General features: G+C 37.7%; 2 protein-coding genes across 2 annotated transcripts in view; one reads left to right on the forward strand and one right to left on the reverse strand.

Moving 5' to 3' along the window:
- dennd6aa (DENN/MADD domain containing 6Aa) overlaps nt 1-24494 on the forward strand; it is a 271486-nt gene that overhangs the window by 85925 nt on the left and 161067 nt on the right. The window lies entirely within an intron of this gene.
- LOC140304073 (uncharacterized) lies at nt 4532-9302 on the reverse strand. The gene is made up of 8 exons (XM_072383082.1): nt 9243-9302; nt 8859-9086; nt 8203-8496; nt 7822-8124; nt 6403-6486; nt 6122-6211; nt 5724-5779; nt 4532-5540 (listed from the first exon to the last, which is right to left on the reverse strand). Exons 1-8 carry the CDS (start codon nt 9280-9282, stop codon nt 5244-5246), a joined length of 1392 nt encoding a protein of 463 aa, XP_072239183.1. The 5' UTR covers nt 9283-9302; the 3' UTR covers nt 4532-5243.

A 24494-nucleotide genomic window follows, 5' to 3' on the forward strand; every position in this document is an offset into this window, starting at 1 on the left:
CATGCTGCCCAAAGCACAGTTAGATTACAAGAACCAAATATGACAACCTGACTCACCATTCAAGACCATTACGTGGAAGAATATGCTGCGCTGTTTGTCGATGCTTTCTGCTCCACACCAGTACGTCCCAGCGTCAGCTGGTTTAAACTCTCTCAATGTTATGCTGATGTTTCCTTGAGTTCTGTTATCTTTCATGGAAAACCTTCCGCTGTCAGGCTTTGTGGTGTTTACACAAAGCTGACATGTGGATGGATTTTCTCCCTTACAGATGAATTTTGTTGAGACATTGCCAACATATTTACAGAAGTATGAGAAGTCCTGTCCAACTTTTGCAGTTTTCTTGAATTTAGTAATATCTGTGAGAAACAAACGTTCATCTTTCAGTCATACCGTTTGAGGAATACCCAAATGTTGAAGATGAATGTGAATAACACACCTTTAACTTTCAGCTTCATTTCCATGATCTCTATACTGTAATTTCCATCTGTTTCATTTACTCCACACCAGCAGACACTGGGATCTTGTTGGGAGTCATCACTGATAGACAGAGAGAAGCTACTACTCGTGTTTGTGGGTGTCCCATTTGACTTCTGAGGGGATTTTGTTGTCATTTCATTGTGGATTGAATTGTTTTCTTTGTAGATAAACTTGACTTCAGACATGCTTAAATTGTATTTGTTTGAGTAGTAACATTCAATGTTTGCTTTAACCTTTCTGTGGGCTGTTTGATAAAACAACATCTGGCATTCTTTAGTACCTGTAAATTAAACAGAAATATAAAACATGCTGATTTTTTAAAATTGTATTCAGCAGTTAACAGACTGGAGTACTAATTCATTTGTTTTTGCATGGTAGATATAAACAATACATCACTTATAGAAAAAAGAGAGAAAATGATCAATTAATGCTGTAATGTTGTAATACTGCAGTTGTAAAACCCATATGACTGCATGCCCCAAAAAGCTGTGGCACTGAGGCAGCATGAATGGATTTGAATGAAAAGTCACTTACCCTCTGTAGAGAGTTCACATTGGTGTTGTCTACTGTCATTTTGTTGAAGTTGTTTCAAGCTCAGCCTGACGTTTTTAAGTTTTATATCGTGGTGGAAGAAAAATCTATCCTTGGATTCCCACTCATTAGTCTGAGAGCTTTGTCTGGATGCTGTTCTGGAGCTGTTTACTCGGATCGTTATATAGATAGTTTTATGAGGACATTTGCAGGTAAGTTCAAGCCATCCTTCCATGCATCCTTTCACTTCTGACCTGGCCTCGAACCCTGTAGATTAAAAATTAATGTTTATGTCATCCACTGAGACAATCCCAGAGCCACTGGCCTAAACTGCCACCCTGTCGGTACAATACACCCTGCCTGCATCATGAGATCACTCAGATTAATACAATCCATAATAAAGTTTTGTCTGCATGATTTATAGGCGATGAAACAGATCCATTAACTCTAGAGTAGTGGGGGCTGCTGTAGCTCAGGAGGAAGATCAGCTGTTTGCCAACCGCAAGGTCAGCGCTCACTCAGAAAGTCAGTGGTCTGATTCCTGGCTTCTCTGTGCCACATGTCAAAATATCCTTGGACAAGACACCGAACCCCTCATTGTCTCTGATGCGTCCTTCGGTGTGTGATAGAGAAAAATAAAGCACTGTGTCACAGTGTGAAGCTGTGAGTAACACCGCATAGACTAAGACGAGCTGTATTATTGTGTGTGAATGAGGGAATGCGTGGCTTGTGGCGTAAAAGCACTTTCAGCGGTCAACTCTATCTAAAGTAATTCCTCTTTGGTTTTCTTGAGTTCATTTGACAGCTAGTTTTTTCTTGAACTAAACTGTGTTGGATTGCAGATGACAAAGCACACACATTAAAACAAGCTCAGAAAATAACATTTATGTTAAAGATAGGTCATATCCTTTTAGTACGTTGAAAGGGCCTTTAGCAATGAAGAACCAAAAGGTAATAATTTCCCTACTCTGGAAATCCATGTGGTGATGACTCCACTCGGCTGTTTTTGTACCGCTTTGTGAACATGGCGTACCTCTTAGAAACTAAAGTGGCTGACATTTCTTTGAAGTTGGGGAAAAAGAAGCCAAAACAGATTTAAAATTACACTGAAATTCATCACACAGCCGAATATTCAAAACCTTGAAAATGGTTGCAAGTGCTGCTCCGGTTTTACTGAATTTGCAATGAGCAGCTGTTTGATAATATTCTTCATGGGTGAAATATAGTAAATGTTAAATTAAGTAACTTAAGAAGCTACAACACTGAAAAGCAAGGTATCATTTTTAAGTAGAGCATGTGCACACCCTCTATAACATAGAGTGATAAGGAAGTGGTTTACAGATTTTTGGACATGTTTGTAAATTATTTTAAAAACCCTGAAGAAATTTGAATAAACTGGAAGGAATTCTTCATTGTATTTAATTTAAATTAAAAATGAAAGTTAAATCTACACCTGTCACATCTAAATGAACAGTTGATGCTATCAGGTACCAATTCTCTGCAGGAAATAGTCATTTACAAGCTTTAACCTGCCTTTTTCACAGTCGTTATTATGACTATAAAGTTTGGTCATATCAATGATAGATATAGAAATGCATGTAACAGATTACCTGTTACTACACATCACATTGGTGTTATCAAGACACATTAGTTTTTAATGCGTTGCTCCTAAAACTGGTCTTGATTTTCCACTTATTTTTTCTTAATTTGTGCCGATTCTTATTACAACTTGTGAATAAACAGTAAGATGTTGGTAGATACTGTGAAATTATATAAAACTTTATATATTTCTGTAAAATACTTTAACTCAAAATATGACACTGCACCGTTAAAACATAATTAATTAAGCACAGAATAAATAACACTGCTAATAGCATTTACAGACCAGTTATATGCTAACATAGCCACCTTGTGAATCTTTATGCACTTGAATTGATTATGCTGTTATTCCCATTCAATAGTTCTGAATCAGATGGGAAGTGCAAAAGTGAATTGTAGACATGAAACAGGTTGTGTCACTGTGCAAAAGGCAGAAAATTGTATTAAAAGTAATGGCATCGCTTTGACCCTGTTGGTTTTAGCTCTGATTTGGTCCTCTACTGAGGGTGCTACAAAGACAGCTGTTAGGGCACGCGAAAAACAGCAGTAACCACATATGTAGGATGTTTTAGATGTTTTGAAATGATACATTTCTGAAGAGACTAAGCTGTGATATTAATCCCTAATGTGAGTGATAAGGAAGTATTTATATATTTACCTGTCACCAGTGAGAGGATGAGTAGAAAGAGGCTCTTCATTTTGCCACTGTTTGAAATAATATGAAGGGAAGTCAGTCTCTACGGCCGACTTAGCCGTCCTCTTCTTCCTCCTTCCTCCTTTGATCTCAGTGATTGTAATGTTTCATGTTCTCACACTATCTCCACCAAGGGAGATACAAAGGCTACATTGATTTTACATCTACTTAAAAGACACGCAGTACATTAATTATGTGTAGTCTAGTTTGAAGTTGCCATGAAACTGTTATCAGAATAGTTGCCTCTGCATATTTTTAAGTTTAAAAAAAAAAATACATGCACATTCATACATCTTTCAGACTAGATAAACACCTAAAACACTATCGTCATTGTCTTACTTTGTGAGGTAGCTGGATTCTCACAAGATTTGCAAGATCATAATCACAAGAGAATCAATGTTTGCAGGCTTTTTTAAAAGTTTATTGGACTTTTTTTTAAATGATCAAACAAATGATATCGAACAAAAAGATAAACACATACATTTCTGGTCATAATGTAAACCACAGACTCATAACAGTAGAAACAATGACACTAAATATAATACAATACCTTTAATAGTGCAACAGCAGAAGATTAAAAACAACAGTCAGGGAGATAGTCAGAGTTGTAAGAACCAGGGAGGGGGAAGGTTGCCAAGCAGTGACAACATACAGAAGGTTTCTGGATACCAAAGAAGAAGAACGCAAGTGACATCACGGCATGATGGGTCGAGGTTAATCCCCCGCTGACACACCTCTGAGCCATCAAGGGACATAGTGACAGAGACTAAATGGACTAATGGACAAGCCAGCATCACAGAATACGTCACTCAAAACCAGTGATTACTGTTGTCACTCTTGCTGATTCTGCAATGCTGGCCTGCTATGAGTAAGCACACAGTGATGCGGGGCTGATCTTCTCAGGGTCCTGGGGTGATTCAGTGTGGGTAGTGCCATTTTTCAGCTCCACCTGAGGGCGCCATGGGACCAGTACCTGGAGGGTGGATCGACACATCTGGGAAGCATCTGTGATCACCAGGAGCAGAATATCAGGAGTTGGCTGTCAGTCCTTCAGCGCTTGAGTGTTGAACCTTGTGGAACATCTCCCCGAGATATTAGGGAATAACCTTCCACATGCAACCTCTTCTCAGTATTCTCCTGAGAGAATTAAACCTTTGGATTTTTATATCCACGGCTGGCAGCCTTTGTCCTCCTGAGGATCAACTTTCTCTGTGCGACTTGTCCACCCTCCAACACTTCCCATCTGTACTGGTTACTAGACAACAAACGGCCTCCTCCTGGCACACCCATACTGGATAATCACCCTGGATTCCTCTCCCCTCCTCTGGACGTGATTCAGTCATCTGCACAGTAAGGACCATTCCTATCCCCATCAGTTCTTTTCATTCCTCTACAGTGAAGCCTCCGTTCCCCAGTACCTGGTTTCCTTCTACAAATTCACATCCATTTTTCATTGTCTGATCAATAAACCTTTGGATTGTCAGTTCCTCTCAGAGCTTCTGTGTATGTGGGTCAAACATTTGGATAAAACCATGACAGATCCACCTCTTTTTGGTATGTGTGAATTACTAAAGAGGAACAGCAGTGATTAGACAAGAGCTGATTTGTGAAAAGGGCTGTAGTTTCACCACAAGAAACCCACATCACTCAGTTTAAAAGTCTCTTTGCAGTCTCGTCCTAAGTCCTTTTGCAATTTGTATATCATCCTTCTCTGATCTTATGATTCTTTAAATCAAGGCTATAGGAAAAGCTTTTAAGTAAAGACGTCAGAGGAAACTTTTTCATTATGCAACAAAGACTCAATTTGAAAATAAATTAATCAAAAGTCAGCACTGACATGCAAATAAGGCTCTCACACTGACTTTAAATGGCAAATAACATCTAAAGACTAATCTAATCAGTGGAGATTCTCCCATTACAAGAATTTCATTGGTTTCTTGTGTTATTTCTTTTGTCTTGGCTGGACTGTTGAGTAAAAAGGTTCATCCGTAGATCTGGATGGAGTATTGACAGCCAGGGAAGTTGGGCTCTGATTGCATTTCAATGTAGAATATTGGCAAGAAGCAGAGGTAGGTTTAAGAATCATGGATTCTCCAGCAGCTGCTGAGTTTCTTTTGAAGTTGATATTAGAATAATGCAGTGAGAAGGGGTCACTTGTGGCAAAGTTGCAAGTAGTATAAATGGTATTCACTGAATCTGGCTCCCGGTGGTGCTCCCGTACCTCTTCATAGATATAATCCTTCCAGTGAAGAAAGAAAAATACAATTTGTGTTTAGTGTGCACTATCCTTTCAAACTTTACTTTTAGAAAAGAGCAGATTAATTACACAACAAAATGGTAAATATGTTAAACATTCCTTGTCTCACTTTATTTGTCAGTGTAAACACTTAACTACACACGGGATATACAATTATACACTAACCTCTTTAGGTTGCTGTTCTGCTGCGCTGTTTCCTGTGTTTCTTGAACGTGAAAAACCTTTATAAATAGATGGATTATTGATTAGTATAATAATTTTTCACCCAATTTAGCCACAGCTGCCACATTTATCTCATCTGCCTGTGTTACTGTCCAGGAATGACAATTGTAGAGTTGCATTAACTGATGATTGCGTATTTTCCTTTAAATTTATCTGTACATCATTACATAAACAAATTGAAGGATGATGAACTTCCATCTAGTGACAGCTAGTCCTGTCCAGTCAATGTCTGCTGTGGCTGTTCCGGATGTGATTTGCACAGGAAAAGTGTGAATTGTTGTGTGTTGATCAGCTACATGTATAAATGTGTTTCATACTGTACCAACGAACGATGTTCTTACGTTTGTAGGCAAAGATCAAAACGAGCATCAACAGCAGCAGTGTCAGCACAAGTGCACCGACAATCAGAGCAGTTTCTACATCAGAACCATCTGCACCACACAACAAAGGAAAAATCCAGCATTGTGAAAAGATTCAACATGACAATGTCCTCCACAACTGTATTGATCATTTTAGAGCAACTCTACACAAATCAAATAGTATGACATTTATAAAAATTAGTAAAACATTTCTGCTGTTGTCCTGCAGCAGGAGTTTTAGGATATCAGAAATGCTCTCTTACCTAATGTACCCTGAGCAGTTGTTGTACTTGCGTGGGTTGAAGGAGCAGGAGGTGTTGTGGATGTGGTTGTTTTTGTATTTGTTACTGGAAGAAAACAAGTGTACACTGAAGTTGTGTTTCAGAGCATTCAAAAGTCAAGTCAAAAATAAATATGAAAAGTAAATATTGGGTTTGTTGAAAAATTCACCTCCAGCACAAATATTAAGAGCTTAAAAAAAACTGGCCCTTCAGCTTCTTTTTGGATGACAGAGCTTTACTCTTTCTCATTTCCACTATACGAATGTCACAAAACCATATTAAATTATTTCGTCATGTTATAGCAGCCCCCAAAACTTATGCAATTAATTCGTCTAACCTGATATTTTTAGGGCTGAATGACTCAGAAAGACTATAATAAAGAAACATTGTTCATGGTAGTACCTGTACCTGTTTTTTTGTCTTTTTCTTTCCTTTATGAGCGTATTATGTTTTCATAACAAAAAGGGAAATTAATACAGTTTATTTGAACAAATATTATATGCTCTACTCTTGGTTTACATTAAATATGGTTTGTCTGATAAGATGGAATTAATTTAGTCAAAGCTGTAAATAAACCTGGAGACTTGAAGGAGATGGTTACAAAACGAATGACAGGAGAGGCAATCAGCAGTGGAAACCACATGTGACAAACTAACAGAAGTGGGCAAAAGAACGCAATCTCTGAAAACAAAATAGGAAATAACATGAACAAGAAATGGAAGATTTCAAGACATAGAAAAAAAAAGTCTCAGACAAGCATCTAGTTTGTCACAGTTTATGTTTTGATTATTGTTATGTTTCAGGTTCTGTCACGTTTTATGTTTGATCTTCATGTTTTCAGGTTCTTTGCTATGTTTCAGGTCATGTTTTTTCCCCTGTCACGTTAGGTTCACTCATGTCACCTGTTTCCTGTTTCACAGCTGCACATCATCACCAATCACTTCCCCACAGCATTTAGTTTCCAGGTTCAGTCACAGTATTTGCAGAATCCTCACTTACCCTTCATGCCACAGCCATGACAAGTTATGTCTGGTGATGCCTGATAGTCACTATTATTCATTGTCTTGTTTGTTATTTAACCATAGTACCATAGTCTAATTTTGCCATTGTCTTGTCTTGCTTTGTTTATTTTCACAGTTCAAGTATTTTTGATAACCGACTCAGCCGCGTCCTTTTGTTCTTGCTTCGTACTTTTGTTAATAAATCTTTGTTTTTGGAAGTCTGCATCTGGGTCCTCCCTTCCTCCACCGTTCCCGACATAGTTCTTCACATACAGTTCTAATGGTCCCTGTTGTTGATAATTATTAAGCTTAAATATTAATGTCCAAAACTAAAAAAGTAAGAATAAACAGCCTGAACTGGGGTCAAGTAACTTTCACAAAAGAAAACAGCATCACTCACCATTCAAGAACATTCTGTGGATGAACGTGATCTGTTTGTTGGAGGTTTTTTCTCCACACCAGTACATCCCAGAGTCTTCTGGTTTTATCTTGATCATTGTTATGGAGATGTTTTTTCTTTCTGTGTCCTTTTTCGTAATAGAAAACCTTGGGCTAATATCAGGCTTTGCTGTGCTTAGAACGCACTGACATGTGGATGGATCTTCTCCCTTACAGATAAATTTTGTTGAGTCCTTCTCATGATATTTACAGAAGTATGTGAGATTTTGTCCAGTAGTTGTTGATTTCGTGAAGTTAACAATATCTGTGAAAAACAAGTAGTTGTATTTTAGTCATGCCTTAACAGATGATAAATCCTCAGACACTAAAGATGATTACTCACTTTTTACTTCAAGTTGTGTGAGGGCCAGGAAGTAAGTTTTGTCCTTTCCTTTCACTCCACACCAGTAAAAACCAGCATGATTCATGGACACATTACTGATGTATAGATCAACGCCTTTGCTGGTATTCATGAGTGTGAGCGTCCTGTCTGACTGTGTTGAGACAATATCCTCACAGATAGATTGGTTTTCTTTACAGAAAAAACTGAACTCATACTTCTTTGAGGATTCACATCTGATGGTAGTTTTAGCTGTTTTGTATGCAGTCTGAATGACTGGTTTAGGGCAGCCATTCTCTGGAAATAGAAAAACAAATGAAAACATGGACAAATTTGGCTATATCTACCACTGTAATGCAGTGTTCATACATTTCTCTGTTTCGAAATTTAAATTCTTGTAAAATTTTCCTACATAATGAGGAAGGTACTGTGAAAAAATGGCAGCATAACAGGGAAAACTTTGAATAATGAAACTGAACTTTATCAATGTATTCTATTACTAAACATATCATATATTCTACATAAAATAAACATTTAATTAAATTCAGTAGAGGTGTTCTGGGTTGTTAGTTTTTTCAAAACATTTAATTATGCTAAAGAAATGTTTATGTTAAGGTTCAACTTGACTGTATTTGAATAAGAAAATGAGAACCTCTTACCATATTGAAATGTAGCTTCCTCTAAGCCAGGCAGATGTTTAAATCCTTTATTACATCTGGGTGTCTTTGAGTTTTTATGTTTGATTTCCACAGTGAGGTTCTTTGGCAACTTGATTCGTCCATAATCCTTTACTTCGGTTGTTTGATATTTGTGATTTGTTTTAGGATTGCACTTAAATTCAACCCATTCTTTATTCAACTCATTCACCATCTTACAGGCCTTACAAGCTGCAGGAAAGAGACAAATGTTCAAGTCATGTCATTCAGTCAGACAATTAAAAAAGCAAATCATATAGTCCATAGCAGCAATGACATTTATTTTGTTATTTCTTACAAGGTCGTCCATCTTCAATATCATTAGTGAGGCAGCAGATATGTTTTTACCTGTTATTAGCGAGAGGATGAGGAGAAAAAAGCCCTTCATTCTTCTGATTTTAACGCTAAAATAATCTGTGAAAGTTCAGCAACAGCTGGTTGAGTCAGTTCCTCTTGAAAGTGTTTGGTGTGAAACAGCAATGTTTCCTGTCGTTATATTCTGTGCTGCCTACAAGTGATCCGCCCATCTTCTTCCTGTTTTTATTTCAATATCACACCTTATTTTGCTGTTTTGGTGTCTCTGATGCACCATGTTAACACTGTCAGTGGGGCTGTGACCTTTGTGTTTAGTAAAAATAAGAAAGATGTGCTGTTCAAATAAGCTAAATACTTTGTATTTCATTATTCATTACATATTTGATTGAAAATTGCCAATTTGGCCATCGTTAGACTGTGCTTCACAACAATAAATATCAAACACATGACACATTATCAGAGATATAAAGTGTCATGTTTAGTTTGAAATCACCTCTTTGAATCAAACTTGTGTGATTTGTGTCCATGTGAGGACAGTTTTAAGGGGGAATGAAAGGCACACCATGTTTTGTGAGGTGTCAAATATTTGGGAGGAGAGTATTTGACTACATTAAGGCTTGAAGGCAAATATTTTGTTGCAGTAGTATTACTTTGACCCTTACTAGTTTAAATGATTATGTTTTAAGTTTGAAAGTCTAAAGCAAAGTCTCTGTACATTGATTAAAATCCCTAAAACCTGCTTAGAATGTATGAATGTTTTGAAATGTTTTAGATTTAGCAAATTTTTATCTTTGCTCACTTCACGTCAGCTTTCTCAAATCATCTTCCTCATTTGTACAGAAGCCTGACCACACATTGCTCAGTTTATAGTTGCAAAAGACAAATCACACAGACACGGACGCATATTTGTACATAAGAAACAGGAAGGAGAGAGATCAGCTATCAGATTAGCATTGAGTTACACACTAAACATTAATGAAACAAGCACAAACACATCACATGAGCCTTTCTTATTTAGCAGACTCTTTTATCCAAAGTGACTTACAAATGAGGACATAACATTACAGCTAACATCAAAGTTAACAATAAGCTACGTAGAAGGAATCCACTAGTCAGACTCTGTCAGAGGTGACGGGTAACAGTGTAAAGATAGAGTGCAGGCATAGGGGGAAGTACAGAAAGATAAACTGCAGTAGAGGGGGTAGGTAAGTACAGGGTAAGTGCTTGGATAGGAGAGGCTCTCTGAAGAGCTGGGTCTTCAATAGTTTCTTGAAGATAGACAGGTTCCCTGTAGACCCTGTTCTTGTAGCACTTGGTAGGTCATTCCACCATCATGGAACAACACATGAAAATTGTCTTAAGCGTGGTGTAGGCACTGCGACACGACAATCCCTTGACGACTGGAGTGACCAAGTTGTGACATAAGCCTTTGCGAGAGCATTCAAGTAGATGGAAGCCATTTCATTAAGGACTTTGTAGGCTGACATCAGGGGGTTGACGTCTGCTCTTTTAGGCTGATTGACGACCAGACGCGCCAGCGTGTTCTGGACCATCTGCAGAGGTTTCACAGCACAGGCTGGGAGATCAGTTAGGCGAGCATTGCAGTAGTCAAGGCATGAGATGAACATAGACTGCACCAGGACCTGAGTGGCATGTTGGGTTAGGTATGGCCTGATTTTTCTTATGTTTAGCAATGCGAAGCGGCATGAACCGAGGTAACGCGATCTTTGAAGGTTAGTTGGTCATCAATCATGACACCCAAGTTTCTTGCAACCTTTGATGGAGCAAAGGGATTCAGTTTGGATGCAGATGCTGTGGTGTATGGTTGGTTTGGCTGAGAAGACAAGCAGTTCAGTTTTTGAGAGATTTAGTTGGAGGTGATGGGCTTTCATTCATTTCGATATGTCAGAGAGACAGTCTGAGATTTGTGCTGAGACCGTGTGGTCGTCAAGTGGGAATTACAGATAAAGCTGGATATCGTCAGCATAGCATTGGTATGAGAAGCCATGCATTTGGATGATCTGGCCCAGTGAGGTGGTGTATATGGCAAAGAGAAGAGGTCCCAGAACTGAACCTTGGGGGACCCCTGTGGCGAGGTGGAGTGCTGCAGAAGTGTGAGCTTAGGGTTAGTCTGCACTATATGGATTAAAGTCAAAACACATTAAAGCTTAACACATAAGTATTAAAAACTTTGATGTTCCACTTCTCAAGTTAGTTCTTGATCTCCAGATTGGTTTCGAGTTGCTAATGATAATGATTAATATGTATCTTCAGCAATCTATTTGGTCATAGGACAATCCCAACCATGTATTCATCTGAGCAGAAATATGTTTAATGACATTTTATGTAAAAATACCATAGATTCTCGCCCTCTGTCATGTTCTGAAATCCTGCAGCCCAGAACAGATAAACCTCATGCTACCTCTAGTGAAGGCCTTTTACAATTTTTGTGACAATTGTACATTTTCCTACATACGGGGAAGGGGAGGTTGAGGCGCAGGATACTCAGCCAGTTGTCATCTACAGTCACTACATCTACAGACAAATTAACAGTCACACTATGTTAATTTGTCCTTCACACTAGGCTGATGCCAAAATTACTTTATGTTACTTCTGGTGAAATCAGCCCTGCATTACAATGACATTTATGCCACTAGGATGCATTAAGATTTCTCAGATTTACGTAGGTTTTCTTGTGTTTCTATAGTTTCTAAAAGTAGAATGGGAGAGCCTTGGCAGAGCCTTCAGTTATCAGGCCCCTCTCTGTGGAACCAGCTGCCAGTTTGGGTTCGGGAGGCAGACGCCCTCTCTACCTTTAAGATTAGTCTTAAAACTTTCCTTTTTGACGAAGCTTATAGTTAGGGGTGGCTCAGGTGACCCTGAAACATCCCATACTTATGCTGCTATAGGCCAAGATTGAGGGAACTCCCATGATGCATCATTTCTCACTCTGCTCTCTTTTTTAATTCAATCTGTTGGATTCCTTAGCTAGGCAACGTTCTTTTTAAACTGGCCTTGTATTAATTGAACTAAAATTGAATTGAATTCAATTGATTTGATTGGATTATGATTTTTTTCTGGATTTTATCTTTGATGTGCCTTGAGATATTGTTGTGATTTGGCGATTTTGACCACAGTTGGAATAAATTACTCTCTTAGGCACAGTCTTGTCGCAAGTCAACAGGCCTCAGGTTGATACAACACTGCACAGCAGATAGGAAGGCTGACATAGCTTAACAAGCAAGCTGGTGGGAGTCAAAATCATGCAATTCCTCCTACATGCAGGCTTGATAATGCCTTGGCTTCCCTGTTTGTCCCTTCCTCAGTGTTTTATGTGTTTAGAGCTTACCATTAAGAAGTGTTGCTTATTTGGACCACATTTTTTTTCCCCATATGAGCAACAGATGTCTGGTGTGATGCTTATATGTGACCATAAATGCTGCATCTTACTACAAACAGGAACTCAAGTAGTCAAATTTCCTTGTCTGGAATTCGGTTGGATTTATCAACTCCATCTCCTACATTTTATGTCAAAAAGATTAAACATAGATTTTGTTTTTATTTCTTGAGTGAATCTGCTAAAGAGAATTTTGCATGAATAGCAAAGCAAAAATAGTGTTTCAACTTTCCACTTCCAACACACAAAAAAGGCAACATGATGTGAGGCTGTGGGTGAAAATAAGAACAGGGAGGCTGGATAATTTTACTCTGAACTGATAGTTTGACATAACATTAGGCTCCAAATCTGGGCAGCTCACTGAATGAGATATTTTCAGACCTAAACAAACATAGGTTTAGGGTTGTGTCAGAGTTTTTGAGTTAGACGTCTCTCCAGACCCGATAATACTTTACACACTCAAGCACAGAAAAAGTGACTTATTTTATAGAAAGTCCCCTTTAAGCACAGCCATGTCACACTGAGACTTTATTAGGCAAACTATGAGTTGTATTGTACTACATACTGATGTGAAGTCAGGTTGGAAAATGTCATTCTTCAGAGTCTCTTGCACACATGTTTTAAAAGTTTTACGTCTACCAGTACAATATGAGGACAGCACAAGGACTAAAGTTAATTTATGGCTTGGAATTTGTAAATAATAAAGTTTAAAAATAACTAAGTAGTTTTTAAAATGTAGAGTTTTTTGGTTTCCATTTATTAAATACAGACACAGTTTGAGAGGAGTAAGAGAAGGAAGGAGTGAACATGCTGTAAATGTCTGGGGTCAAAGTCAAACTCAGCCTGCTGCAGAGAGGATTTCAGACTTCAGCTGAACCCATCTATCTGGGGCTGTCACAGTTATAACTATTTAATTTGCTTTATTTGTGTAATTCCACTGTCACAGTATAGGCATCTTATCGGGGCTGTATCTTTTTCCAAGTAAAAACAAATTTGTAATGAAGAAATTCCTGAGATGTCACAGACGTCATCCTCGCAAAAGTCAAAGCCCCCTTTTCTTTGGTGTCAATATTTTCCAATTACGATGGCTTTGCTTGCTAGTTTTTCTCTGTATTTCGTAGCCATCATGACATAAGCAATATTTGCTTCTTTGAGAGATTACCTGCACTTGCAATAGGCAAATCTGATTCTAGACCACCCTCTGTTTCATCACGAGTCGAGTTCTATTGGTTTGTACAACTTTGGTTTGAAGCACGTGCAAACTATAATTTCCAAACTGAAATAGAGTAACGGCATTCAAAGTTTTCCCACATTCAAAAGAATTTCCCAAACTTCTACAAATGCAAACTATGACAAGCATGTGCTGGAAATGTTTTCTAAATAAAATCAAATGGGGAGAAATGACATGACCACAGGAGAGAACGGGGCAATGAGATGACATAATTTATACATGCTCCATACCCGCTTTATTTTGTTCACGGATGTTTCAATGACACTAAGCCCAGAAATGTTTGATTAAAAGGGGCATCAGTCAGCCAACTATGTAAAGTTGTAATGAGAGCTTGAATAAGGGAAACTGGATGAGGAACTGAAAGAAGGAGTCCAGTTGCCATCACCATGACCTGGATCACCTGGATGACTGAGAATCTTCATTAACATAATAAAGTTGTGCCAGTATGTTTTACTCAGCTGTTTTTTTTTTTTTTTTTACATGTGAATAAGGATGATTGATGATGCAGAAATTATCTAAAATGTTTCCAGAATTAGTTAGCTCTACCAGGTTTGCATTACCAGTCCCCTTTATAATAGCAGTTTGAACTACAGGTTATTTCAGTCACGGTCTGTTGTCTCTGTGTTAGGTTTTGATAGTTTTTTAGATTTTTTTTACATGTTCTGCATCTTTATTTGATCTTCTCTCATTTATTATTGAACTATTATTATTGAACTATTGTTGGGCAAATCACTCACTATTCGCTTTATAGTGGACTGGATATATATATCGATGATATACAGAAAACATACACCATAATGCACTGCGCTGAAGGAAAGAAAACCGATCCAGCAGACCTGCAGCAGCTCCAAAATCTGTCACAGAAATATAAATGGTTTGCTGTTTATATTCTTAAGATGTTTTCAATCTTTTTTTTTTATCATTTTCTTTGCAAAATTAATTACAAATTCAAATGGCTATTACATATTATGAAGGAAGAAAGAACCTTTTGTAAAATAACAAAAAAAGTAAAACACTAAGATAGACATCACATTGAAAGAGAACAAACTGGATGAAAGTACGCAAACTGTAATTACTATTAAACAAGACACTGACTGGATGTCCTGATCCTCCCCCAGAGTGTGTGAATGTGTGAAGCAGGGCGTTACTGGAGCTGAACTCTGAAATACTTGGAAAATGATCACAATGTTTAAAGAGACCAGAAAAGAAAGTCCTCACACTGACCTCTACACATAACATCAGATTCTTCTGATAGTGTTGAAACCTGCATATTAAAGCCATCTCTCACAATTTATAACACAGATCATTTTTCCTAACAATCCTCTCTGGGTATCTTGGCCGTTTGGACTAGAAGGCACACCCGCCTTATTTCACAGAGTGCTAATGGTTTTTGGCCAATGTCTTGGGTTTGGAGTCCGATAACATACATCATATGCTCCAAGTGAAACATGGAACAATGGTTCCATGGTATGATTATGGTTTATGAGAGTGTTTGCGATCACTGGGACCGCCAGCCAATCTGAAAAGAAAACACAGATAAGATAGAGACTTCATACAGTTTGGGGTCTGCATGCTCAAACACATGTAGGGCTGATTGGTGTTTATAAGACTCTAGCTGTGATTTATTGTGATTTATTAGTTATTTATGACCTGCTGGTGAGAAGGACATTTACAAGACCGAATGAGCAAAAGCTGCAGTCTCAGTTAAAATGATGTAAAACAGGCTGCATGGGACTGTATGTGTGATGGTTTTAGTGGACTTTTGGGGATATTTTTGATATATTTGGAGGATTTTTTTGTATTTGTGTCCTTATTAATTATCTGTTATCACTAGGCAATAACGTGTCCCAACCCATTATATTTAAAAGGATATTTAATGATTTTTTTCTTTAAGTGGGGTTGTGTTTTAAAGTCAAACATCAAAACTTTTATAGCTGTTCAAGCAAAAGCAATATTGTGGATATTCACAATCCGTCCCTTCTGGATCAGACAATTGTTTACACTTTTTGTTTTAACACTTTCATTGAAGGTGGTCCAGATAAACAGCTCAATCAAGCTGGAACTGTAGCTCGACTCAACTGTTAAGGTCTATGACTATTTCTTCTTCCACCAAACTCAAGCATTCATAGTGATGGAAAGAAAATGAACATAGGGTTGTCATTCAAGAGAGACGGTTATTAATAGACTTCCCCATGTTTCATTATGATTATACAGCAAAAGGTTTAAGTGTTAAGTTTAGACTACTATACATTATGAAGCACTTGGGCCAAACACGGTTCCTCTGATGTGTCAGAGAGTGTGTAGGGAAGTTTGATTGATGAGGGTTAATGTAACCCTGGAGTTAGGGGAGCTGTAGTGTGTTTACTCAGGGATTTAAAAGCCTGTCAGTAACTGGCGGCTGCAGGTTGATCTCCTGCAACTCACACAAGTGTCAAACAGACATGCACCCCGCCCACAGGTCTTACTCCAGTCACTGACTGGTCCACAACAAAGCCAGATGTTCTGAAACAAAAGAGATTATGTGGTACATTATTCATAAAATCAATATTCCAACAACATGACCCCAAATAAAGATATGTTTTATTTCAGAGATAATGCTAACAGAATCCTTTTTAATAGGGTGTCTGTATAATTTATTCACAGAGTGAGCATGCTCATAGCTGCTGTTATCAGGCTTTCAGGGACTTTTGTGATGCAGTTAGAATGAAGCAGATAAATCGTGTATAAACATGATAATCACTAATGGTGGGAAATCTTCCTACATTTATTCCAAGCCTTTGACATCTCAGAAAAGTTTAATCCTTTCTGAAGATTATGCTGCTGTAAAGTTCTATTTTTAAAGTAATGATATGCTCTGACTCCCTGCCTGAAAGCATTCCTGTCTCCTTTTCTGTCCATCGGCAAGAAACACTTGAGTAGAACATTTCTTCTCGTGCTACCGTATATATGTAGAAAAAAAGAGGCATTTTAATTAAGTCAGACATTATTATCTCCTTCCAGGGTGTACCCTGCCTCTCGCCCACTGACAGCTGGGATAGACTCCAGCACCCCTGCAGCCCTGAGTTGGATTAAGCTGATACAGAGAATGGATGGATTATCTACTCCTAAAAAAGACAGTTTAGATATTTACAAATTAATCTCATAGCCAAATTCCTTTGATTTTAAATGTGGACCATGTTTAAAGTCTAGAAACTAGGGTGTCATTATTTCCAGATATGATTTGGTTTAAATGATAGATGAGGGCAAACATATTTGGATTCAGTCCAGTTGATTAAGAGCATTAAAGTCAGCATCTGTGAAAACGCTGCAATGTCATCCAAGGGCTAACTGTCAGTGTGAAACTGCATGTTTTTTTTAACCAGGAGTTTTAGATTCTAATTTATGTAGAGATATTATGTAGATATATATATATCTGCCTAACATGTAACAATGTTAGCGTAGCTCAATACAAACAAAAAAAAACTAAAGATTTGTGTTTGCACATTGTTGCAACAAAATACCAAGTCACTTTTAAATGCTGTTCAGAGCAGAGAGAACTACAGTAGTCATTTTATCAGGGATGCCCTGATATTTTGGTCCGCAATATCCGAGTAATCTAAGATTAGTCTCAATCTACGGATTTTGACAGGTAAAACCAGAGTAGGGATGCTAAAATACACAAAGTGAAGTTGTATTTGGGTTAGATATGCCTAAATAAAATAAAATGTGTTTAATTGTAAGAACTGTAATGGCCTTGATTAGTACTCATATGCTCGGTATCGGCAAGTATTATAAGGTAAGTACTTGTACTCGGTTTTAAAAAATGTGGTATCGGTGCTTCCTGAGACCAGAGAAAACCAGACCAAGAAACGGAGTAGTACCAAAGACTTAAAAGTAAACAGAATCAACAGGAACTTCAACAGATTCTAACTAAATGTACAAAGGGAGCTTAATGGAGGCAAAAAACCCATCAGCAAACCCCGGAGGAGCAACAAAACAGAATATCTAACCAAAACCAGAGAAAAACCTCACAAACCAAATGACGAAACACAAACTTAAACTAACCCACACCCACAGATCGTGGCTGTATTGTGTGTGAGTACATTGAAATGCTACATACGGGTTGAAATTAGATTTAATCTAAACTTGGTAAAAAAAAAAAAACAGCTCAGCCTTTTAATGATATATAGTGTCTTAAATTTTCTTGGTCTTATTTTTAGAATAATCTCTCTCCTTAATAACAGCGAATAACAAATCAAAAACGTCCTCAAAAATAAAACACATATTCTGGAAAAACACTGCACTCGACATTTACCTGATAGAAATGACTCACATGTCCCTAAAATTTCGAAATCCCATATGAAAACCAAAAAATATGCAGCATTAAGTTAAGAATGGTACCGAATTTGGTTAAAACTTTCTCCCACTTTGCTCAACCTCACACGTTATTTAATATGTTTATGTTGATGCATTTGGCGACACTTTTATCCAAGGCGACTTACAGGCAGAGTAAACGGGTCTTGCCTGAGGACCCCTACTGTAGGTAGTACCTTTCATGCAGGGCGGGAGGTCAGGATTCAAACTCCAGTCACCCATATGTAGGGCAGCAATATTATCACTACACTGTCCAGTTGGCAACATTAACATGAAGAAGTTTATGCTTTTTTCTTGCTCCTCTGGTTTTATACTTAGAAAATGAACTGTGTCTGTAAAATCTTTCATGGATTTTTGTGGATAAATGTAATCTAGTGACTTCAGGGGTTAAGTGCTGTATGAAAAATCATGTATTCAGGTTGGACTCATTTTACTAGCACGAGCTAGGCCAAAACACATAGGAAAAGGAAGAGAAAACCTGCTCGAGAAACAATTTTGGAGAAATACCAAATAAATAATTTCTGCATGTTTTACGGAGAGCCGTATGTAGACTTGAGAATGTTTTAAAATTATATGGCCAAGGGGGTGAGGAGAAATGTGAGGGATGAAAAATAGGACCCCTGGGAATATTGTTTTTTTTACATAACAGCACAGCACTAAACAGTTTTTACAGCTTTCTTGCTGGAAATGAAATCTACAGTGTATACAGCCCAATTTCACATAAAAAGCTGCCAGAAAGTGGAGATCAAATGCAGTGTATTCCATTTGGGGGAGATCACCATACGAGACGACAGCTCCACAGTTGTTGGAGTAGATGGTTCTACTTGGACAAACGCGTATTGTCTCACATAAGATTCCCAGCCGGTGCACCTGTAGCATTTGACCACGTCTGCTTTGATCCCACAAGGGTTTTGGAGCTCTTACAGAAGTTAAGAAAATTCTTACCAGCATGCATTGCCCAAGTCAAAAGCATATTGTTTAACTTGATTTGTTGAGAGTTTGGCACAGTGGTGCAGGGATTAGCACTGTCACCTCACAGCTAGAGGGTTAAAAAGGGGAATTTCTTTTTGGAGTGTGCATGTGACTGGATGGGGTTTTATCTAAAAGAAAGAAAGACAAGATACTTCTCCCAATATAACCTGGAATATTTGAACAGGTCTTAAATACTCCTAAATCAACAAGCAACAAATGCTCAATCCTTGTAACTTACCAAAACTAAGATGGTATTACACCTCTCTCCTGTTGTCAGGGGCATGGTATGAAAAAAACAAACTATATGCCTAACTACATACAGTAATTCTAACCATAACCACATATTTTTATATCACATTCCTAAACATTTATGACTTAGAACCAAGTAAAAAATGTGAGAAATTACAAATGAGAGCGAACTAGAACACAGAAAGGCCAGAGGAGAACATCTGGGATAGGTCTAAATCTTGGCTCCAACACAGGAATTAGAGCACTAACACCTCCACACTTCCTTTCTCCTTTAGTGCTCAGTGTTCCCGACCAAATCGACAAGATTGTTGCATCGTATATCCTCATCAAGCGTTCTCTCTGAAACAAATCAAATGAGAAAAGCTTAGTCATTATATAGCTTTTTTAGGCTTTATTGTAAAACTGTAAGGTTTTGCTATTTAGGCTAATGTACAATAACCGTTATACAGTGTGGCGTGGGATCAGCTTAAGGTAAACCAGCGCAGTTTAATCAATTCAGTTTACACTTATCTGCAAAGTTTTGTTCCTCCAACCAGGTAACAAGATGGGTATTTGTGAGGATCATTCTTAATCCAGCTAAATTATGATTGGTTGATAGTTTGTCTCACCACAAAAACAGTTGATCATTTAGGCCAAAACTAGACTTATTTGTGTTGCTGGATTAATTGCACATGAACTCATCTAGTTATTTTCACATTTAACTCTGAAAAAGCGTAAGCAATGACAGTGTCTACAATTTCTATTTTATTCATTTAATGTTAAAAAATCTTATCAATATAAATTTCAATTCAGGACAAAAAATGTTGGTGTTCTTTTACACTAGAAAACAAAATAAAGAGTCCTTTAGTGAAATTCCCTGTAAATAAAACACCTGATTATGCATGAATACAAGTTACAAGCAAAAAAACAAAAAAAACAAAATGGAAATGTCCATAAATTAATTGATTATAAAATAGTTCCATTCCTAAATATACTGTTGAGGAATTTATGCAGCTCAACAGGGCAGGAGCAGGATATCCACTGATCCTTCCATTCCTTCATCCTGTCATCCCTTCATCCATCCACTCAGTTTGTATATGTAAAAACTTCTCAGGTTACATCCTATCATGTGTTTGTGCAGGTGCTGAGTATTACTAAGTGTAAGGAGGGTCATGACCTCATCCATCACACCACAGAAGCACCATCAGGTTCAGATGTTATTCAGTGTCAATGGGTGCTAAGTGTGCTTTGCAATGATTGTGTTTATGTAAAATTATTTTTTTACAATGCTCCACCTAAACTACATTCTGTTGTGGAGTCCCTGAGGCAGCAGAGTGTGAATAGGATGTGAATAAAGAACACTAAAATCAGACTTTTGTGTTAATAAGCATCTTGTTCAGTAAGAGTGCACAACAACACAGCTTTAAAAAAGAGGTTGGCTCAATCTAAAACTCTAACACAATCGTGACATTTAGTTTGAATAAACAGATGATTAGTCAGGCGCTACTTTAAATATTTCACTGTGAACAGCTTCTACGAGGAGTAGAACAGTACATGACCATTTAAGAATTTAGAAAATAAAGGGATGAATTAGCATTCAGAACAATGAGTGTTTGTGGCGAGGTTCTTCAATAGGTTATTTTTTACCAAGTTTGTATGTAGACTGCCTGGCTCAAACATATGGTCAATGGCTTTGAAAGTCCTCTGCTGCCTTTAGACTGTGTGCCATGTTTGGGCATTGCCCTAACAACCACAGCCATCTGGTCTTGTTGCTTTGTATGACTCTGAGACTTTGGCTGCACACCATTTGGTCACGCCATGTCACTTATGTAACTTTCAAGGACAGGCACTTGCAGGCAGTGTGAGATGGCAGAGTCTGCTTCATCGGATCATCAGGCCGAGGGGTAGAGATGCCTCTACGAGCTTAAAGTTATATTCACATTTGGATTCAACCATTTCAAGTCCTCACAATCCTGAAGTCTGGAATTTGGAGAGAAAAGTGACAATTATGGTGAATTTTAGCTGTCATTAAATGTATTCTGTCGCTTAAAATGCACAAATGCACGTCACCCTTACGGTCTACAAGATTTTTGTAGAATCACTTCTTGTTTTCAGAATTCATAGAAACAGAGGATATGAAATTGTAATGTGACTTTGAAGAAAATGTTTTTTGAAACGATGATAACTTAGAGTATGTCAAAGAACCAGCCCGGTGTCACATAAATGTCAGCATAGAAGACGGCCTTTTAACACCTCGTTATATGATAGAGGCATGTAATGTGTTGAAATCAACTGTCAGCACCATGGAAAGCAGCTAGTCTCTCCTTGTCTTGGTTGCCATGGAGATGAGTTTTGCCTCAGGGGGTGGTTTCGAACAAGGCCAAACGAAACATTTGACATGTACACGTTTGAATGACTGCAAAAGAGAGCTGAAAGTTTTTTTTTCTGATGAAGTTGTCTAAAAAAATAATCTTTTACATAGCTAGTCAAATTGAAAGTTAACCAAGAATATTTGTAAAAACATAGATTATTATATAGTCATTATTTCTACATGACTGGGACACAAACCCACGTTTCTTGAATGAAACTTATGTGTTTGTACAAGTCCACTAGCTCATCTTTGTCTTGCCTTTACTGAACCAGGCAATCCATGTTCCCACTGCAGCTAAGCTTCTACTCGACCCTCCATTTTTACTCTAAAGCACAGTTAGAATTTGGCATTAAACATATTTCCAATGTTAGGTTGTTAAAAACAGTCTCTTTAATTAATCTTCTCAAGTTTCTTTGACTGAAACACATTTTACATTTCAAAGGTGAAATGTGGGACCCACCGGATGTTGCATTAGAACAGTAGACTCCACCTCTAAAGCCAAATATGAAATCAAACTCTGAGCTTAACGATAGCTCATGAATCCCCATATGTAGGTAAAGATCAATGTACATGAACACAGATCATGCCCCTTTTTTGTATGAGATATTTTTGAACAAAGTAGGTGACTCAGCCAGTGGAGGTTGCTGAAGTTTGCTTGCTCTCCAACAGAGACCCTCGTGCATGAGCACACACATGAGGCTGTGATGGCTTTGAAAACAAAGAGCTTATTAGCAGGAATTACTAAGATACACAGAGAAAAGGGGCCTAAGCTGTCCTGTGAGAACTTCATCACAAAGCTACATCTTCACTGTGTTGAGAATTAAAACACTGTAAGGCAGAAAACTCATTACATACAGTGGAACAAATCAGCCTAACTTTTTTAAGTAGCCTAATTTTTAAGGAAGAAAGTTGCCTTCTAGACTTAGAAGTAAAACTTATCTGAAATGAAGTTGTGTTACCCTCTTTGATGTCAAGCCCTTTTAGTCTGCCACTGGTAGATGTGGGTTGAGCTGAATAGTAGCAACTGGGAGGGATGTAATAACAGGGTTTGCCATGCACAATGATACCGATGCTGTCATCGGTAAAAAACCTAAGCGTAAACATGAAATGTACAACATCAGACTGAATCTTTTTCCTCTCTTCAGGGAAATGATTGATTCTGCAGACTGTAGTCCAACTTGAACTTTGTCAGAGCTGAAACCTCAAGATAGTAAATCTTTTTGTCCTTTTTCTACATCTGTTTGTTTGAATCTGTCTATCATTAAATCTTTTGTCTCCTCATTTTTTTTCAATTCGGTTTATCTTTCTTCACATCCTCTGTCTCTCAGCACCTCTTTACCTCTTCATCTGAAGTGATCCTATTTTAATTTATATTGTCAGCGGAAGAGAAATAAAACTATTAAATCAAAAATCAAGTAGAAAAAATCCAATCTGTCTTTTCTCACATGGAATGCAAACATCATTATAACATTTTCTCAGTATGGATTACAAATATAAATGCTCGGATTTTGGCTCAGTCAGCTCTCCCCACTCATCACCAGTACGTTTTTTTTTCACAATATGAAGCATTTAGTCACAGAAACAAGAGCTGTATATTTAAAAACTTTCATCAGATGACTAAACTACCCAACAACCATGTGCTAAGTATGCCCAACAGCAAGAGAGGAGAAAAAAGAAAGAAGCCAGATGGACAAAAAAGACAAACATAAAGTTTAGAGAGGGACTAAAAAAGAGACATAGCTGAAATTAAATCCTGGAATAAAAAACACATCCTCATCCGCCCGTCCGTTCCCACAGAGGGAAGGTGAAAGGGCTGGTTCGTGACTCATATGCCCTCTGTTACTCCCGATATCAGCCTGGACAGAATAAAGTAAAGAAATCACCAAGACCCAGAGCTGAAGAGGACAGATATATTCCAGAACATTTAGTTTTCATCTTATCAGGCATCCTAAAATGGATGTAAACTTGAATATATCTGTAAAGATCACAACTGTGGGATTAAGTATTTATGACAGTCAAGAACACATCATAAATCATTACATGATTAAAGCATGCTCCTGCAATACTGGAATTTATCTTTATCATTACATCCCATTGCAGTGGGACAATTTGTGTTGAAACTGTACAGTCGGACTGAGGAAACAAGAAAACAACACCAGATGAGGGAGAATTTAGCTGCTTTGTCAAGGTGGAAAGCTCTCCAAACTATATCGGTTGTTTGCTAAACAAATACAACCTTTAATTCTGTATCCTGTAAGTAAGGTAAAGTGTTTCCACAGATGCAGATGTCATTTCTTTAAGTAGCCAAGCAGTAGGAAGGGGGTTGTACATCACAGTAATACGCAACCCTTTTAACCATTTATACATTAATGACTTGTGTTCAAGACCAATTGTCTTTTTAACTTCTGAGTTATGTTTAATTAATAACAAAACAGCACTTTATGAAAACATTTCGCTAGCCTAATAGCATAATTGCCTCAGTCATATTTGAATGTTTTTGGAAAATCTTTGTGTGTACTGTCAAAAATGCCGAAGTCAAAGAGATCTTCCTTAGGGAAGATAGTGATTTTGGACTCTAAAATGTGCTCTGATAGGCTGAGGACATAGGGAAAAATGACTTAGGTAATTATGCTATTAGGCTAACGAGTTTTGACAGTTTCTGGTTGGGTTTAGACAATGTCACTCACTGCTTGGTTTGAGTTAAATATATAAATGTGTTTTTACTCCACAACT

Source organism: Leuresthes tenuis, unplaced genomic scaffold, assembly GCF_036924035.1.
Source record: "Leuresthes tenuis unplaced genomic scaffold, fLeuTen1.0.hap1 SCAF_3, whole genome shotgun sequence".
NCBI lineage: Eukaryota > Metazoa > Chordata > Actinopteri > Atheriniformes > Atherinopsidae > Leuresthes > Leuresthes tenuis.